General features: G+C 44.4%; 1 protein-coding gene across 1 annotated transcript in view; it reads left to right on the top strand.

Annotated features, from left to right (window-relative positions):
* Positions 1–19033, top strand: part of ERBB4 (erb-b2 receptor tyrosine kinase 4) — a 1218240-nt gene that overhangs the window by 887333 nt on the left and 311874 nt on the right. Inside the window, exons 8-9 of the mRNA XM_070732179.1 lie at positions 4457–4570; positions 17146–17272. Coding sequence (XP_070588280.1) covers positions 4457–4570; positions 17146–17272 — 241 coding nt within the window. The remainder of the gene's footprint in view (positions 1–4456; positions 4571–17145; positions 17273–19033) is intronic.

The raw sequence follows: 19033 nt of genomic DNA, 5'->3' as shown, positions 1-19033 counted from the left end.
TGACGTGATAAAATGTGTCAGTGAAACTGAATACTTTGATTAGGCTCAGGCATCAAAGCTGCGAAAAAATATGAAGATTTAGGGCAACCTTTCTCAACCTTCTCCAAGCAAAATATATCAGTGGGGGAAAATGAAGTGGATGTTCTTCGCTGTAGGAAGAACAGCGATTCTTCACTAGGATTGTACAATATGGGAGCAGAGAAAAAGAATAAGCTTTAAGGGGTGGCAGTAGTTATGCTCAAGAACATTCAGAAACATCTTTAGGGCATCAAGTCTGAAGTGTGGCATATCTTTAATCTACTATATACAGTACTACTAAAACTCTCATTGTCATGACCTTTAATTGGACGATTGGTACATCATGGGTTAACAATTTTTGAACAAGGGTAGCTGAAATTTACAAAATGGGGTCAAAATCTGGGGACTCATGATATCTGAGGGAATGAAATTTGGGAAAATGCAAATTGCTTATCTCAAGCAGGCCTCACATATCTACATGATCTCATCCAGTTTACATTGCCAGGATGATGTAGGACACTATCCCTGGTTGGTACATGATCTCATCTAGATTGTATCAACAGGATATTCTTGAGGATTGGCAAAAAGAATTCATCAATAAAATGCTGTTGTTCATTGTTACCTTTTGCTGCCTGGAAAATTATATAAACATTGCAAAGGCAGTCAGACGTCTTAGCATCCTGTAATGACTGATCTCTAACTCCATCATTTGGTGCTCAAGATGGGGGCCTCTCAACCCCCGCCCATCTGTGGGGAGCAACAGTCAATATACTTACCATCATCTGGAACTGACCCCTAGGTGCACCTTCATCATTGAGCTTCAGGACCCCTCACTGCTAAGTATGGGTTGGAATGTATTTCAACACCAGCATAAGCATGTACAGGAATTCTGTCTCCTGTTGCATAAGTCAGGTGTGGCAGCACCTGAGGTGGATATAAGGAAGTTGGTTGAGGAGGTAGGAAAACACTGTCCTTGGTATCCGGAGCACAATTACGGAATTAGATAAAATTAGGGCATACTTTACATATTGAACCCCGAGCTCCAATACAGATATTACATCAATGGTAATGCTGTCAAGCAGTGGAAAAATTTGGCTGTGATGCTTCAGCAGTACAACAATTAACTACCAGATCCCCACCTTTATCTGATTAGGATCAGATGAAAATTGACATCCCAAAATCATCTCCAATTGGAACTTCAGCTCCTCCTGGAAAGGCTAATTATTTTGCTTCAACATGGTCGTTGTACACCCCCATAAGTTAAATATTAAAGGAACAATAAGACAAAGAGGGGGAGAAAACAGAAGAAATTACCAATATGCTTTCTGTTTGTTCAGTGCATGCCACAGGACAAATAGATCAGAATGGAGCTCAAATAGTGGAATATTGCCCTTTGTCATATGCAATTTTAATGGAACTTAGAAAAGGAATTAGAGACATGGGGTTGGGAAGTACCTATGTGCAGGGAATGCTGGAAGTCACTATGACAAATTGTATCTTAGTACATGAAGATTGGAAAACTACTTTTCACATTTTGCATGTTGGACATTTGGAAAGGTGCCTGTTTCTGGCAAGTCTCATCAAGCTTTTTCTAATATTAGACAGAAGACTACTGAGCCATATCCTGATTTTATTAACAGACTACAGGGTGTATTATGGTGGCAGATAGATAATCCTGAAGCTCAGCAGGAATCGTTTTTAAGGTTAGCAAAGGACAACACTACTTCTGAATGTCAGAGGGCAGTTATTGGTTGGGGAAGAATCCTGATTTGGCAGATATGATTAAAGTGTGTCAAAATATAGGAACTGCTTCCTATCAAATCAATTTATTGGCAGCTGCTTTATCACACAGCAGCAAGTTTCAAGGAAAGTTTATAACTGTGGCAAACCCAGTCATTTTAAAGGGGAATGTAGAAATATGGGGGGGGGGGGATATGTCTGCAACATCTTGCTCCCCTTTCCATCAGTTGTCAAAAATAAAATGCCTGAAGTGTCAGTAGGTGTCAGAATCATTGGGCAAGTGATCGTAGATTGGGAAATGGCCTACCAGGCTGGTATCTGGCCCCAGTCCAAGATACCCTCCCCTTTTGTGGGTGATCCTCTCAGGAAAGGAATTGTAAAAGGATTAGAGATTAAGGTGATGGAGGAGTGGTGATAACTTGTGAAAACTTGCAGGCAGAGTTTGAGGGGGGGGGATTAATACTACAGTTATTAAACAGATAAAGCAATTATAATGAAATGGACACATCACAGATTAGGAAAAACCTGAATTCACATGCATCAGGAAAAGGATGGACAATTGAAATCATTTAAATGCACAGTCAATGCAAGAATGAATTTTTCTTGTAAATGAACTTAAAACGTTTCCCTATAAATTTGGGGAGAGGAGAAAATAAAATGTTTAAAAATGAACAGTTGCTTCCAACTATACCATTGTTTCTGTCTTTTATTATTAAAATGTTCTACCAGTTGTCATATATTAATTAATGTTTCTACCTTTTAATATTTCACTATTAGGGTCATCAGAAATTAGACCCAAAATTACTGCATTTCTTCTCTTTCTTTTACTGAAAAGTTTTAAACTTTTTTTTTGCTTACTTTTAATCATTCCTGATGTAATAACCATGTCATTCATTTTCATCAAGCCAACATTCTTCTTAATCTCTTCTCCCAAATTGCATTTTTATTATGGTCTTATGGGTTATTTTCGATGGCATGTCACAATGTTAATGTTTCATCTTTAAAAGGGCAAATATCTGTCTTTGTAATATTTCACCGTAATGTTTTATAAAACTGCTGTTTGAAACTGCTGATTTTGTTGAAGTTGATTTAATCTAGCTTCATATCAATTGTGTTTGAAATAGCTGTCACTCATTTTAATTCATTTTACTGCTAAGATTATATCTTATCTGTTAATGTTCTTTGATATTATTGTTTTTCAATTTTGATTTCCTTCAAATCCTTCTGATTGTTGATATCAGTTCATAATTTATTGAATTTTCTTTCCAAGTGAAACCACACTTTGGGTTTTGATGGTTTTTTTACAGCATTGTATTCTAACTCTGATGTTATCACTCTAACTGCTGTGCTATAAATTAGTTAACTAGGATCAGCCAGTGTTTCTGGTTTGCTATGCTCTGCTACCAAATTTGTGAATTTTGATATTTCTTTTCTACTCATATTTTTCAATGGTGGAAGCTTTTTCCTATAGCTCAGGTTTTGAAAAGTAATATATTTTCCTTTTAGTTAAAAGCTAATTGTATTTACGTTTCCAACTATCTTACATTGTCTTTAAAATCTCCTAGTTGTAGGTTTTTATGCGAAATAGCATTTAATGATTGCTCAATTTTCTTCACTTTCCTTTAATTTTAATAGTTTTCTTCATTTGCTGGAAATCACAGATGCTTTACAGCATTATTGTTATGGTTAGTCATACATTTGGCATTTTTAATTGAATCCTTCTCAAAGATGTGTGATAGGCTGATGTTGTTTGATGGTGGTAATCCAGAGGTGGGTTCCTCCCAGTTCGGATCAGTTCACCCAAACGGTAGCAAACCACTGGTGACAACATGATGATGTCCCGGAACTAGATCACTTGGTGCCAGTCTGTGGGTGCCGCCATGTTTTTTAAAAAATATTTTATTTTATTTTATTGAATTTTTCTTCTGCGCATGTGCAAAAACCAAGTTTCTGGCACTGCGCATGGATTGCCATCTTGATTTTGGCTTTTGGGGGAGGTATTTTATTGCACACTGTGCATGCCAGCAACAAGGTAAATTAGAACCCACCCTGTAATCATAATTTCAATTATTATTAACCTTATTATTACTACTGGTTACAAAAGAATGCCCACTTCTGAAGCAGTATGAATTTATGTTTCTTATAGTTGAAAATTAAACAGTTGGATAATTGTGAATACTAGACCGGTATAACAGCCAGTTCTATCTTTACATTATATTAATACTAACTATTAAATAATAAATAATTATTATCAATAATTTATTTAAACATAATTTTATGACATTTATTTTATTTTGATGGTTTCATTTTAAAATCAATTGCCAATATGTTTACTATTCAATAGCCTGCATTGTTTTTATTTTATGGTGATGGTAAGAATTGATAGCTTCTGATGGATATACTACATACATATCCCAAAATATTACTCTCATTACTCTAAAAAGTTACAATGTCAATAAGTCATGGGAAATAAAATTTTTAAAGAACATTAAATTAGTAAAAAAACATGAGAATGTGAACTTCTATAACATTTCAGAAATAAAATAGAACATCATAGGAAATATTATGTCAAGCACTAATATAAATTTAAGTCCTGACTCTTAACCAACCCTATATCTTTTGAAATGTAAGTTCAGTCATTCATTATTTGCAACCTGAGAGTGATATTTTTCATTCTTTTTCCCTCTATCTCTTTTAGACAACTTTGTGGTTGATATCAGCTCGTGTGTACGTGCCTGTCCGAGTCCCAAGATGGAAGTGGACGAAAATGGAATTAAGACATGTAAACCATGCACTGACATTTGTCCTAAAGGTAGGCTGCCCTTGTTTAAAAACCTAGTGTGATTCAATAAATGATAGTCTTGCAGTTGGGTTTCACTATTGCAGGAGAGGCGGAGTAACGACACGGACACAAGAGCTGGATTTAACTGGGTCATTTCTATTAAATTAAATTAGCATAATTTATTCAAATGAATTAGCATAAAAATTAGCATAAACAACTATGACCCAAACAATGGACCTGCAGGGTCAAACAATTGCTTCCGGGGCGGAAAAGTTACGTCACATAAACTTCCTGGGCAACTTATGGGCGTAGCTCCATGCTAGTCCAGGTGAGGGACCCCTCCCTCACCTGAGGCCCTGCCATGCACTTGCATGAGGGGGGTCACGCCGGCTAACCCCTAACAGGGGACTTAAAGGTGCGTGACCCAAAGACAGGTTCCCCCCAACTGCTCAGGTCGCTTCCACCACAAGCTTGGAGAGAACCTGTCAATCATCCCCAAAGATGCCCAAGGGAGAACACACAGTTGCTAGACCACCACCCAGTTTTCCGCCCCTAACCTGCCACGGAGCGGGGGTCAGATCTCTATCTTGGCCCCCCGACTCCCCCCTCTAGCTGCGCCAGCCCACGCAGAGACCGCTGCAGGTCCTGTAAGAAAATGGCGTTCCCCTGTTCTGACAGGTGAATGCCATCGGCCCGGTAAAGCCACGGCCGATCTACAGTGATGAGGGGATGGGCCACTACAACCCCACCTAGTTCCCTAACTACCCGTCCCAGGGCCTTATTCACTGTACGCCTGACCCGATGAATGGCCCTAAGGGAAAGGGCGTCCCTCCACACGATCCTTGGGAGGATCTCAGACCACACCACTTGCGTGGTGGGCCACACATCGCGAAGCCGTCGTGGGTCTTCGCTCGCCTGGACGATCAGCGGTAGACCCCCAAGCAGGCACAGGTCATTGCCACCAAGGTGCAAGACCAGCCATCTGGGCGCAGCCACTGGGTGCCGCCCTCCCAGCAAAGACGGTAGGAGTCCCTCCCACCGCATACCTCTGCGGCCCATCCAAACGACCGTGACCCACCGTCCCAATGACAACTGGGTCCCGATGGCGCTTCTGGCTGCTGAGCGGCCGGCCCAAAAAATCATGCTGTGGCCACACAGCAGCGCCGTCGGTTTCGTGTTGGCATGGGGACCTGCAAGAGGACACACACAGAGAGGTTACCTAGCCTAAGCCCTGCCTAGAATCCTCAGCGGGCCTAACATAACCCAAATATGCCGCTGACCGCCAGCGGCCGATCTCCCGAATCCGATGGACCGGGAAACCAGAAAGTGCCGTGCTAGTGGCGGCGCCGATATGGAACGAATGCGTTCCATAACCGGCGGGATCCATGCCTACCTGGGCCATTGCCCTGGACACTAACACCCAAAATTGGTAACGGGTCAGGGGGGTACCGTCCCAATGCCTAAAAAGGTACCCTTGCCCGGACCCTCGCAAGCTACAATAAAGCTGTAGGGCGGCCACCGGACACACAGACTGGTCGGCGGCCGCACTAAGCTGGATACTAACCCCTCTGTGCAGCTGATCCGTCTTAGAATGCCTTACAACAAGGGATACCCCCCCTGCCTAAAGGCCAGATCAGCATACTGGAATGCGTGGAGCGACGTGTCAGCGTGAGACGATGCCATGGCCTCACTGACCCTGAGGGCCCCAAAAAACATGGCACAAGTCGCAGCCCTAAAAAGACGGGCCTCATACAAGGAGGCACACAGACTGTCAAAAGCCCCATTAAGCAAGGACATCTGCTGAACCGTCAGAGCCCGACGAGTGTCACCAGGGCCCCCCGCTTGCTCCCTCATCCAGCCCTCCAGCATCTTCCGAATGCGGAAGTCACCTGAAAAATCCGCGAACCCCCCCGCCTTGGACAAAAAGGCGAGGCCAGCTAACCGGGACATAATAGTCCTAACTGACAGGCCACGCTGCCTAAGCTGGACACAAAACTCTGCCAGGTGCTCAACAGGGACAGGCCAACTAAGGGGGTAACCCCTACCCTGCCTGAAATCCCCAAACTCCTTACCTGCACGCTGGTATGCCCTGAGGGTGCCGGGCGCTACAGATAGGGAGATTGCCCTGGATGCCTCATCTCTCCACCGCTCGGGAGCTCCCCCAGACTCCAAAGGTGGCCGGGGAACGCCTCTGGTGACTCTTGGGCCCACGGGGCCAGGGTCCGAAACCTGGACAACTGACATAGAAACATAGAAACATAGAAGTCTGACGGCAGAAAAAGACCTCATGATCCATCTAGTCTGCCCTTATACTATTTTCTGTATTTTATCTTAGGATGGATATATGTTTATCCCAGGCATGTTTAAATTCAGTTACTGTGGATTTATCTACCACGTCTGCTGGAAGTTTGTTCCAAGGATCTACTACTCTTTCATTAAAATAATATTTTCTCATGTTGCTTTTGATTTTTCCCCCAACTAACTTCAGATTGTGTCCCCTTGTTCTTGTGTTCACTTTCCTATTAAAAACACTTCCCTCCTGAACCTTATTTAACCCTTTAATATATTTAAATGTTTCGATCATGTCCCCCCTTTTCCTTCTGTCCTCCAGACTATACAGATTGAGTTCATTAAGTCTTTCCTGATACGTTTTATGCTTAAGACCTTCCACCATTCTTGTAGCCCGTCTTTGGACCCGTTCAATTTTGTCAATATCTTTTTGTAGGTGAGGTCTCCAGAACTGAACACAGTATTCCAAATGTGGTCTCACCAGCATTCTATATAGCGGGATCATAATCTCCCTCTTCCTGCTTGTTATACCTCTAGCTATGCAGCCAAGCATCCTACTTGCTTTCCCTACCGCCTGACTGCACTGTTCACCCATTTTGAGACTGTCAGAAATCATTACCCCTAAATCCTTTTCTTTTGAAGTATTTGCTAACACAGAACTGCCAATACAATACTCAGATTGAGGATTCCTTTTCCCCAAGTGCATTATTTTACATTTGGAAACATTAAACTGCAGTTTCCATTGCTTTGACCATTTATCTAGTAAAGCTAAATCATTTACCATATTACAGACCCCTCCAGGAATATCAACCCTATTGCACACTTTAGAGTCATCGGCAAATAGGCAAACTTTCCCTACCAAACCTTCCCCTATGTCACTCACAAACATATTAAAAAGAATAGGACCCAGAACAGACCCTTGTGGCACACCGCTTGTAACCTGACTCTGCTCAGAATACTCGCCATTAACAATAAATCTCTGATGTCTATGCTTCAGCCAGCTGCAAATCCATTGAACTATCCAGGGATTAAGTCCAATCTTCACCGTCGTCCAACTGACCACGGGACAAGGCGTCAGCGACCCCGTTATCCAACCCGGGGACATGCCTAGCCAAAAACAACGTGTTTAGGGACAAGGACCTGTGCACAAAATGGCGGACAAGCCGCATGACCCTGTCACTCTTAGAGGACAGGGCGTTCACCACATGGACAACCGCTAGGTTGTCGCACCAAAAATGCACAGTCTTGTCCCTAAACTGCTCCCCCCAAAGCTCTAAGGCCACTATCAAGGGGAAGAGCTCTAAGAAAGTCAGGTCCTTAACCAGAGAAGAGGCACTCCATTCCGGAGGCCACGCCGACCAGCACCACTGGTCACCTAACACTACCCCAAAACCGCAAGTCCCCGCAGCATCGGAGCAGAGCTGCAACTCAGCTTCCAAAAGAAGCTCGTGCCTCCAAAAGGACAGGCCATTAAACCTGTCCAAGAACTCCCGCCACACGCGGAGGTCAGCCCTGATCCCCGCGCAGAGGCGGGTACGATGATGGGGCAAACGGAGCCCCTTCATCACGTTCTACAATCTCCTTGAAAAAGCCCTGCCCAGAACCACAACCTGACAGGTGAAATTAAGTATCCCAGCCAGTTCCTGGAGCTGCCAGAGAGTGACCTTCCGGCAGCCAAGAACCTCATCGAGCTTTCCTTTAATTTTAAGTAACTTATCGAGGGGCAATCTAGAAGATTGCTCCCCTGAGTCCAATTCAATATCGAGGAAGGTAATCTTGGTGGCGGGGCCTTCGGTCTTCTCGGAGGCTAAAGGCACCCCCAACTGAGCACAAAGGGCTTCGAAGTCCCGCATTAGAGCAAAACATTGCTCCGAACACGCAGGCCCCGCCAACAAGAAATCATCAAGGTAGTGAACGACCGAACCCAGACCACTGTGCCTCCTGAGCGCCCATTCCAAGAAGGTACTAAAACTCTCAAAAAGAGAGCACGAGACAGAGCAACCCATGGGTAAAGCCCTGTGCACATAAAAACCACCTTCGAAATGGAAGCCCAACAGCTCGAAGCTGTCTGGGTGAATGGGGAGGAGCCGGAATGCTGACTTAACGTCGCATTTACCCATAAGGGCTCCAACCCCACACTCCCTTACCATGGCCACGGCCGCATCAAAGGACGCGTACCGGACTGAACAAAGTTCGTCAGGAATGAAATCATTCACTGATTCCCCTTTAGGAAAAGACAAGTGGTGAATCAACCTAAATTCACCACTCGCCTTTTTGGGGACCACCCCTAATGGGGACACCCTAAGATTCGGGAAGGGCGGCTCCGGGAAGGGCCCAAGGACCCTGCCCTCGGCCACCTCCTTCCGAATCTTTTCTCTAACAATGTCTTCATGTCCCACAACCGACCTGAGGTTGTCGGACATGAAGGCCTTCCTAACCCCCACGTAAGGGATCCTAAATCCCTTAGAGAATCCTAGCAAGAGAGCGGCCGCTCTCAAGCGAGGGTGGTAGTCTTTTAACCAACCCTCAAGCACTTGCAAATTAATTGGGCTGGGCCCCTTTACCCCCAGCTGGTGGGGAGGCTTTGTTGGACCCCCACCCTTCTTTTCCGCCCCTTTCTTGGGGCGGGGGCACACGGAAGAGGCATGGTTCCCCCCACAATTACCACACACATGCTTATACCTGCAAAAGGGACGAAAACACGCCCCCTTTGCGGCAAACTCATGGCACGCCGGGGAAGCCCCTTTTCCCGCTCCCCCCGCAGCCACCTTGGCTGGCGTGTAAGCCACAGGGTCCTCTTCCATGAAGTGACCGCTGTCGGTCCTGTCACAGCCCTCCTTGCTGGACATATACGTGGCCTGGAACCAAAGGTCCGGTACCACCATATCCCAGGGCAAGGAGGGGTCATGGGCTATGCGCATCCGAAACCCCTTATCATAATGCCTCCAAATGGTACCTCTGTACTCGAAGTTAGCCCTGGCAATTAAATCAATGTATTTAAGCAGAGCAGCAGCCCTAACCGGCTGCCTCTGAATCACGACAGATGCGAAAGTCAAGAAAGCGTACAGCCATGAGCTGAAACACTTTGTGACTTTCGTTTTCTTCACCTTTTCCCCAGGCACGACATCTTTGTCCTGCTTGGGGACCTCCCTATTTAAGAGGGAGAAGAGGTCCACATACTCCCCTCGCCAAATTGCTTCCTTCACTGATGGGTGGAGGTGGTGCCCTAAGGGTGTAGCAGGCAGCCCACAAAGGATGGCCCCAGGCTTGATGCTGGCGAACGGGTCCCACACGGTGGAGACCCCCGTTCCCAGCACTCCTAGCCCCGGTGGATACACCAAAGGGGGCGGGGGCATAATAGCAGGAGCTGGAGGGATCCAATCCCCCACCCCTGCCCCAGGTGGGAAAGCCACCCCCGGCGCTACTGCCGGCGGGGCCGGCGGGGCCCAAACTTGACCACATGTGCCTGAAGCAGACCACAAGAAACTAGTGCCACTCCCCAACGCAGGCGGGCTAAACCCCGGACCCTGCACGGGGAGGAGCGATGTATTGGCTAAGTGTGGTGCAACCTCACCTGCCCCATATGGGGTGGAAGACATCCACGGAAGGCCCATCCGAGGGGGGCCCTGGAATGCCGACATCTGCCCCAACTGGGCCATCTGCCCGGCTTGGGCCATCTGCCCGGTTTGGGCCATCTGCCCGGTCTGGGCCATCTGCCCGGCCTGGGCTGCTTCTTCTTCTGGATCCCTTCCCCAGGCCGCCGATGCAGCCAGGGGGAGTCCACCTGGGCCCGCTCCGGACCGCCAGCGCTCTAAGTCATCAAGCCTCTCCAGGACCCTGGCCCAAGAGAGAGACGGAGAAACCTCGGGGTGAGGGGCTGCAGGCACAAACCCCACCACCCCCTCAGACGGGACCACCCCAGGGGTCCCCTCCGCAGCAGCCCAAGCCCGGGCAGAAGGCCTCAAAGCCCTCCTAGGCCGAACTACAGGTTGGGCCGGGGGGGGGCCGAGCTTGCCTCTTCTTTGGGGCCATATCTATTGAGGAAAAAACTAGGAGGGGAACCCCGACTCAAAAGAGCCTGTGCCGGGAGACGAGGCCTACCCCAACTCGCGGCAGGCCTATACCAGGGGCAACCCCAAGGGGCCAATCCGCCCCCCTCCCCAGCGGTGGCAGCAAGGCCTCACTGCCTACTGCTTTATGCAAAGGGGGCCTAAAGGAACCAGCCCACCCAGGGACTCCTGCGTGCCACCCACAAGCGAACAGGACCAGGCCGCGCCACCCAAAAGCGCCCCGCCCACACCCCCAGATCCCGGGGGCAACCGGAGCACCAAACCAGGACGGAGCCCAGCCGATGCTGGCTCTGCGACGAAGGAAAGAGGCTCCTGCCTCCGCACTTTGCCCAAAGCACCGTCCACAACAAAGGCCTTCTCGCAAGGACACTGAGCAGCACAAAATGGCGGCCGCCACACGAGGCTGCTCCCAAAATGGCCGCCACGAGCAGAACTCAGCCGAGTGTCTGCTCGGGGCGATGGTCCGGGCGAAAAGGCTGAGCCTTGGGCCTGCCCGCCCTTAAATAGGGCGAGCAAGCCCCGCCCGGACCAATCAGCAGCCGGGCCTATGCAGGCCCGACTCTCGGGCGAAGTCTCGCGTCGCGAGACTTCGCCCGAGAACCAAGATGGCGGCCGCCATGGGGTCCGGTGTCTTCCCGGCCCCTCCTGCAAACGCCGCCGGCGGGTAAGTCCGCCGGCGCTATTTAAATGTAGTGTTTGATTATCTTCTGGAACACCAGCTTGTAAAATGAAGTTGGAATAATCTCCCAAGGAGTTGCTCCTTCATGCTACTTTTTCTTTTCGGAGTTTGTAGTATTGTCCCCCCTAACAATTGAAAGCTGATGACACATTTAACTCTGTCCCCTGGCTCTGTCTGTACATCTCCTACAATGAATCCAATTCTTTAACATGCCAAAAGATGTGACTGCTTTCCCAAATTCCCCCTTTCCCAAAATGCTTAGTCTTTTTTTCCAGATTATAAATCCCTTCACTCTTCCAATGTTGCACTTTCAATGGATTCAGCATCTGATCTCTATCCACATATCTCTGTACTATCATCTCTAGTTTAGACATAATTATATTCTGGATTTCCCCTTATATTTATGGTGACCATATTTTCTTGGAAAAAATAAGGGCAAACCTGAAGAAGGTTCAAATCTGAAAGACGTTCACAATGATAAAAGGAATCAATTCTTTACATTTATAACTGTGTTTATAAAGGAAAAGGAACAAAACCAAAATTTTACAAAAATGCACACTCTAACAGAAATATCTAAAATCAAGTAGTATATGTAAAAATATTTTAACAAGACAGTTCAAATTTCATATTTTTCACATGAGTAAAAGACTGTGCTTTAAGTGATATCATTTATACACTCCAAACTGGATATTTCCCAGTTTCAAGAGCATGCCTGAGGAGAATGTGTAACTATATATAATCCAATGCACTCTTTAGTTTCAGTCCCAGACTGGATGAAGAGTTGTTCCTCTTTTCAAGGCATGCAAGTACATTTTCTTTCACATCTCCCAGTATCTGCCAGCATGAAGAATAAGGCGGGGAAGCAGCAGAGTAGGTCTATGTCCCCTGTTCTCTGCTGAGTTTGAAGACCTCGTGCATTTATGCAAGCACATTCAGAATATTAAAGACATCTTTATGCATTTAATCTGAGCTTTAGTTTTCAGAGGCGGGGAAAATATTCTCGTATCAACATGTCTCAAATACTTACATGTAGTAATATTTTCTGGGATGAATAATTTCTAATACATTGGTTGAGAAACATTAACACTTGCTTACTACCATATCTATTTCATCCAGTTTCAACAGAGCTGTGCACCTTAAATCTGTTCAAAGAAAACTATTGTCAAATGTGCCTCCACTCAAAATCCAGGAAAGACAGACCCAGACTCCATGATGTTAGAGAAAGATTCTTTTACTGAATGAGAACTGATAGCAATAGGTGAAAGCAAGATCTGAGGCAAAAGACACATAAAATACATATAGAAAGTAATCCTAAATCCCTCCCCTCCAAGACCCAGGCTGACTATCCAATCCCAAAGCCTCCCAGATGTCATGTGGGTGTATCTTCAGGTGGAGCCGCCACATCTGGTCTGCAGAAACTGTTGACCTTGAACCAGCTATAAACTTCATCTCAAAATGATGAAAACTTTCCTCCCTAACCCTATGAAACACATAAGGAGACATGCCCAACATTCCCTCCCCCCTCCTCCTAAATACCTATCTCCCACCACCCCCAATCTCTATGGGAGCAGAGAAGATGGCATTTATCAACTTTAGTAGATAAATACACATTAAAACATTTGATTTATGTAGGTATGAATGGGGATTGAATCTGTTCCCTTGTATGATTTAGGGATATGTTTCTGATCATTAATTAACATACTCTTTCAGATATCACATTTCTATGTGGCATTATGGTTGCATGCAACAATATAGATACAGCTGGCTAAATTATATGACGTGTTTATGATGCAGAGTTTGACAAGGTATACTACAACCTACTTCTTGGTAAACTAGAAGAAAGTGGGATAGATAGCATCACCATCAGATGGATTTGTAACTAGCTGACAAACTGTACTCCTCCAAGTAGTCCTTAACAATACTACATATATATAGAGAGGGAACTAAGCAGTAGGGTGTCACAAGGTGAGGTATTCTTCAATATCTTTGTAAATGACTAGAAGAGAATAGAGGAAATAGAAGAGAACTTATCAAATTTGCAGATGATACTGGCAGGAGATCTTGGAGTCTTAGTGGACAACCAATTAAGAGCCAAAAGTGCATAACAGCAGCCAAAAAAGCCAATGCAATCCTAAAGTCTATCAACAGAAGGATTCGATCAAGATCACATGAGGTATTGTATGATTTAGGGCTATGTTTCCGATCATTAGTTAACATACTCTTTCAGATATCACATTTCTATGTGGAGTTATGGTTGCATGCAACAATATAGACACAGCTGGCTAAACTCTATAAACTCTATCACTCTATAAAGACTTAGTAACACCACACCTATAATGCTACATCCAGGTTTGGTCACCACACTATTAAAAAGATGTTGAGACTCTAGAAAGAGTGCAGAAAAGAGCAACAGGGACTGGAGGCTAAAATATATGAAGAATTGTTACAGGAACTGGGCATGACTAGTCTAGAAAAGAGAAGGACCAGGGAGACATGATAGCAGTGTTCCGATATTCGAAGAACAGTCATGGAGAGGAAGGGGTCAATCTATATTCCAAGAACCTGCATGCCAGATAGATAGATATAGATATATCTATATCTATAAATATATCTATATCTAAATCTATATATCTATCATCATCATCGTCTCTCCCCCCCTCTCTCTGTCTGTCACACACATGCACACATCTATCTATTTGTCCATCCATCCGTCCATCCATCTGTCCATCCATCCAGCTATCTAGCTAGCTAGCTATTTCCCAGAGTTTTATTGCAACACGTACAGATTCAAATCTGGCACAGAAAAAAATGCAGATTATGGTTTTCCACTCACCGACCCACAAAAACAGCATGTGATATTAAACAGCCTGGAAAAATACTTGCTTGAACATGGAGGGTGCATCATGCCGTACCTCTGCAGCCTGCAAATCAAGACCAGAATAGCTTTGGAAAGAGAGTTAAATTTGGGCAAATAAAAGGGGGGGACATAGAAGGTTCCCCCATTTCCACTGACTGCTGGGTTAAATGGAAGCAGAAGAATTGAAATGAAATTGTCCCTGGATTTGGAGAATCATTTTGAGGTTTTTTGCAGTGAGAGAAAAGGTGGGGTACAAGTGGGGGTCTCTCTGGAGCCCTCTTGCTGCAAATATACAAGGAGCTGGTAAGTCCAGTCCTTCCTCAAGAATGGTTTTTGTAGTTCTGATGCACAGACATGCCTAGCAGCAGTAGCGGCAGTAGTGCTGGGGTCAGAATTTGCCTGGGCTCTCGGCCATCCCAGAATTGCACCTTGCGCAGGGGAGTTTTCCGGTGCAGTGCGGTTTCGGGATGGCAGAGTTTGCTTGGGAGAGGCTAAGGAACCTCTCTGCCATCCTGGAACCACGCTGCACACGAGAGAGTTTTCCAGAGTGGTGCAGTTTTGGGACGGTGAAGAGCTTGCTTGGGAGAGCCAGCAGCGGTGGTAGAAATTGCTTGGGAAAGGTCAACGAAGCTCTCTGCCATTGTAGGTGGCGGCAGTTTCGCTCTTGAGGTTTTGAGCCTCAGCATGCAGAGCCTCAGCATGCAGAGCTGGAAGGGAAGCAGGAGGGGAGGCCCTGAGCATCAACAGTAACCCGCCACTGTTTTGGTGTCCAGCAGGTGCCTTTTCTTCCACTGGCCTGGCACGCCAAATTTTGCACAGCAGCAGGAAGCAGCCCGACAGCCAGTGCGGACGCCCCACATGCTCTGTGGCTGAGCTGAGCTCCATGCACCTCTCTGCATCCCACCTCACCTGCCTCCTCCTCCTGCCCAGCAGGGAGAGAGCAGCAAGTGGGGCGGCTGCTTCCAAGGGTAGGCCTGGCCCTCTCCCTGACAAAGGCAGGCCATGCGTGTGAAGGACTTTCATTGCCAGCCCTCCTGGAGCACCACAGCCATGTTTCATTTTCTTCCTTCTCCTGTGCCACCCCTCTTAGCCCCAACACAGCAGGTGTGTCTTCCCCAAGGGCTGCCCACCCACCCACTCACAGTTCCCACAGTCCTTCGATCCTGATGGGAGCTCCAGATGCAATAGTGGTGGAAGGAAAGTTCCAGAACGGTGGGAATGCCACTCCAGGAGGGCAGCCCTCAGGGTCCTGGGAAAGCGCACAATAAGGAGTTGCTGCTTTGAGTCCTATGAGTCTCTTCTATGGGAGAAACTACCAAGAATGCCGACGGGCTTCTTTGTGCTTTGTGCTGGAAACTCGGCTTCTGTGCATGTGCAGAAAACCCGGGGGAATGAAATCCCCCCCCCAAATTTAAATAAGATGGCAGCACCCACGAACCGGCACCAATAAACTAGTTTTGTGATATCACCAGTGGGTTGCTACCAATTCAGGTGAACTGGTCTGAACCGGGAGGAACCCACCCCTGTCTGTGGGGCTAGCAGTTGTAATGAGAAAAAAAATATTGTACAGGGTCAAATAATTTATTTGATAAACTATAAGAAAAGGAACAGGGATAAAACCCCAAGATACTTTAAATGATTCTGGATTTTTAGTAAAGAAATCTGGAGATCTTTACAGTTTACCCATGATTTTGTTGTTTTGGGTGTATTAATAAAGATATCACCCAGCTATTTTTACAGGATTTTGTACATTAAGAATTGTTCCATTGCGACTGAAAAGAGTTATAGCTAGAAGGGTTCTATAGTGTATTTCTTTGCTTTATCTTCCATGGTTTGTATCTTTGCATAATATTTCTAGTACCGTACTATAAAGCAGCTCTTTTATGGCAATACACAGTCATGTGTGTAAGTCAAAGCTTTCTATAGATTGCCTTGTAAAGTATTTCCTAACATAATTTTGTTTTATGTTATGCTCAGGGCTACACACAGATGAAGTGGAGAAGGGTGGTTGTTTGTTTTTTTTTTAAAATTATTTATTTTGAAATGAAAGATAAAAGAACAAAAGATAGAGATTTATGTTAGATGCTCCTGGAATATATGGCTTCAGAAACCAATGTGCAATTCTTAAACTAAGGATTTCACATTAGCTTAGTCCAGTGTTTCTCAACCTTGGCCATTTGAAGATGGGTGGACTTCAACTCCCAGAATTCCCCAGCCAGCAATGCTGGCTGGGGAATTCTGGAAGTTGAAGTCCATCCATCTTCAAATGCCCAAGTTTGAGAAACACTGGCTTAGTCATTTTCTTGACAGAATAGGTTTTTTCACTGGATCCCTTTCTCACTATTATCAGTAATTATTGCTTCCCAGTTCATAATATACAAGCACAAGATTTGTCCCAGTTCACTTCTGTAATGTATAAAGATTCCTTGATCACTATTCCCGCAGTGACACATATGCTATAAGCTTCTGCTTTAGAACTTTTATCTCCATCTAAATGACTTTAGAAATAACTACAATCAGTCTGTGACTAATCCTTATTCTACAATAAAAACTGCTTTTAGTTTTACCTGTAACAATTACCTTATCACCTTGCTGCCTTCTACTAATGACAATTTCAGCCTAGGCTGTCATTCATTTAGGTAGCCACTTATACAAAGAATTAATATATATATATGATTGCATATTTTTACAGAGTTGTTTCTTTTTGCAGCTTGTGATGGCATAGGTACAGGAAGCTTGATGTATGCTCAAACTGTAGACTCCAGTAACATTGATAAATTTATCAACTGCACCAAGATCAATGGGAACTTGATCTTCCTTGTCACTGGAATTCGTGGGTAAGTGTAAAATATTATGATATTTAATGCCAATTCTTAAAAAAGCCAATTACACTATGTAGCACTTCTGTCATTCAGTGCTGAAATGAAATATTAGGCCAACTTTGTTTCACCTGGATACCTGTGAATTTACATATCTATGAGGAGCATGTAGTAGTTTCATCCAAATTTTAAATTTTAAGCATAAACGTTGATAAGGTAACATCAAAAGGAAACTTTAGGCTACCATGTTTTGGCATTAAAATAAAGGTGTCTCACACTACTGTCCTACTTTGGGTTCTCCTATGGATTTTAAGAGAAGATTGATTAAAAATATTTCAGAATTTTTGAGCTCAATTAGAATAAATCAGTGTAGTTGAAAGAAATGCATTGACCAATTTCAAGGAAAGCAGAGACTAGGAGACAACCAGGCATAAGAAAATGACTAAATTTCGAAAATGGAATTGAAATCCATTAGAAAAAAAAAGTTAGCTTTAGAATGGGAGTGCTGGATTATGCAACGCCAGGCAGTTTATCCATTAACATGAAGATTATTGCTAAAATTAGCAAAAAGATATTTCACATCAGTATCATATATAAGAATTGAAATTGGAACCGTCATCCATTCATCTATTTGTCTGTCTGTCTACATAATCTATATATTACACAATCATACAAACTCTCAGTGGTTCATAATAACTAAGAGCATAAACAAATAATTCAGATTAAAACATCCCTGACAAACAAATTGCTGCAAAACCATGAAAATCTTAACAATAAAGGATTATAATATGTACCTTCATGTAATGTTAGTATGTATATTAGATTGCCTTAGTTAATTCTTCTTGCATATCAACCTGCATGGATTTTTTTTCATGGGTACCCAATAATTTACTTTTTATTTTAATTGACTGAAATATCATGAGATCATATTTTAAATGTTTCAGTGATTTGTTTATCAGATTAGAAACTACAGTATACTGTTGTGTCATGAGATTTTACTCATTGTAATATATATATCTGAGAAAATGTTAAGTGCTTTGGTGGTTGAAATGTTGATGACTTTTGCTTTCCCGAATGTCACAGAAACTAAGTATCTTATGAATGGAATAAATGGCACCAGAATACTGCATATTATCTTTATTCAGTTTAACTGATTGCAGTAATTTTGTATGACATTTTCTCTTCTTCTCCTCTTATTTCTGGTGTAGTAATATACTTTGGGGAAACTGTTGCTAGATATACAGTAGGGTGCTACATTTAGAAACAAATGGTGCAAATTTTAGCTTTTAAAATATGGCAATTTTATTCTATTTAAAAAGTATACTGAGCTCATATCAGTAACCAGCGCTCATTATTTATTTTTCCAGAACTGTCCAAAGACAAGTGTAGCTATTGCAGAAGAGACGGAGTAATGACACGGACACAAGAGCTGGATTTAAACTGGGTCATTTATATTAAAATAAATTAGCATAATTTATTCAACTAAATTAGCATAAATTAACATATCTAACTATGACCCAAACAATGGACCTGCAGGGTCAAACAATTGCTTCCGGGGCGGAATATGACGTCACATAAACTTCCTGGGCAACATATGGGCATAGCTCCATGCTAGTCCAGGTGAGGGACCCCTCCCTCACCTGAGACCCTGCCATGCACTTGCATGAGGGGGATCCCGCCGGCTAACCCCTAACAGGGGACTTAAAGGTGCGGGACCCAAAGACAGGTTCCCCCCAACTGCTCAGGTGGCTTCCACCACAAGCTTGGAGAGAACCTGTC

This window comes from Erythrolamprus reginae, chromosome 1 (genome assembly GCF_031021105.1).
Source record: "Erythrolamprus reginae isolate rEryReg1 chromosome 1, rEryReg1.hap1, whole genome shotgun sequence".
NCBI classification, from domain to species: Eukaryota; Metazoa; Chordata; class Lepidosauria; order Squamata; family Dipsadidae; genus Erythrolamprus; species Erythrolamprus reginae.
The sequence above is the reverse complement of the archived record's forward strand: the minus strand, read 5'-3'. Positions and strand labels throughout refer to the sequence as shown.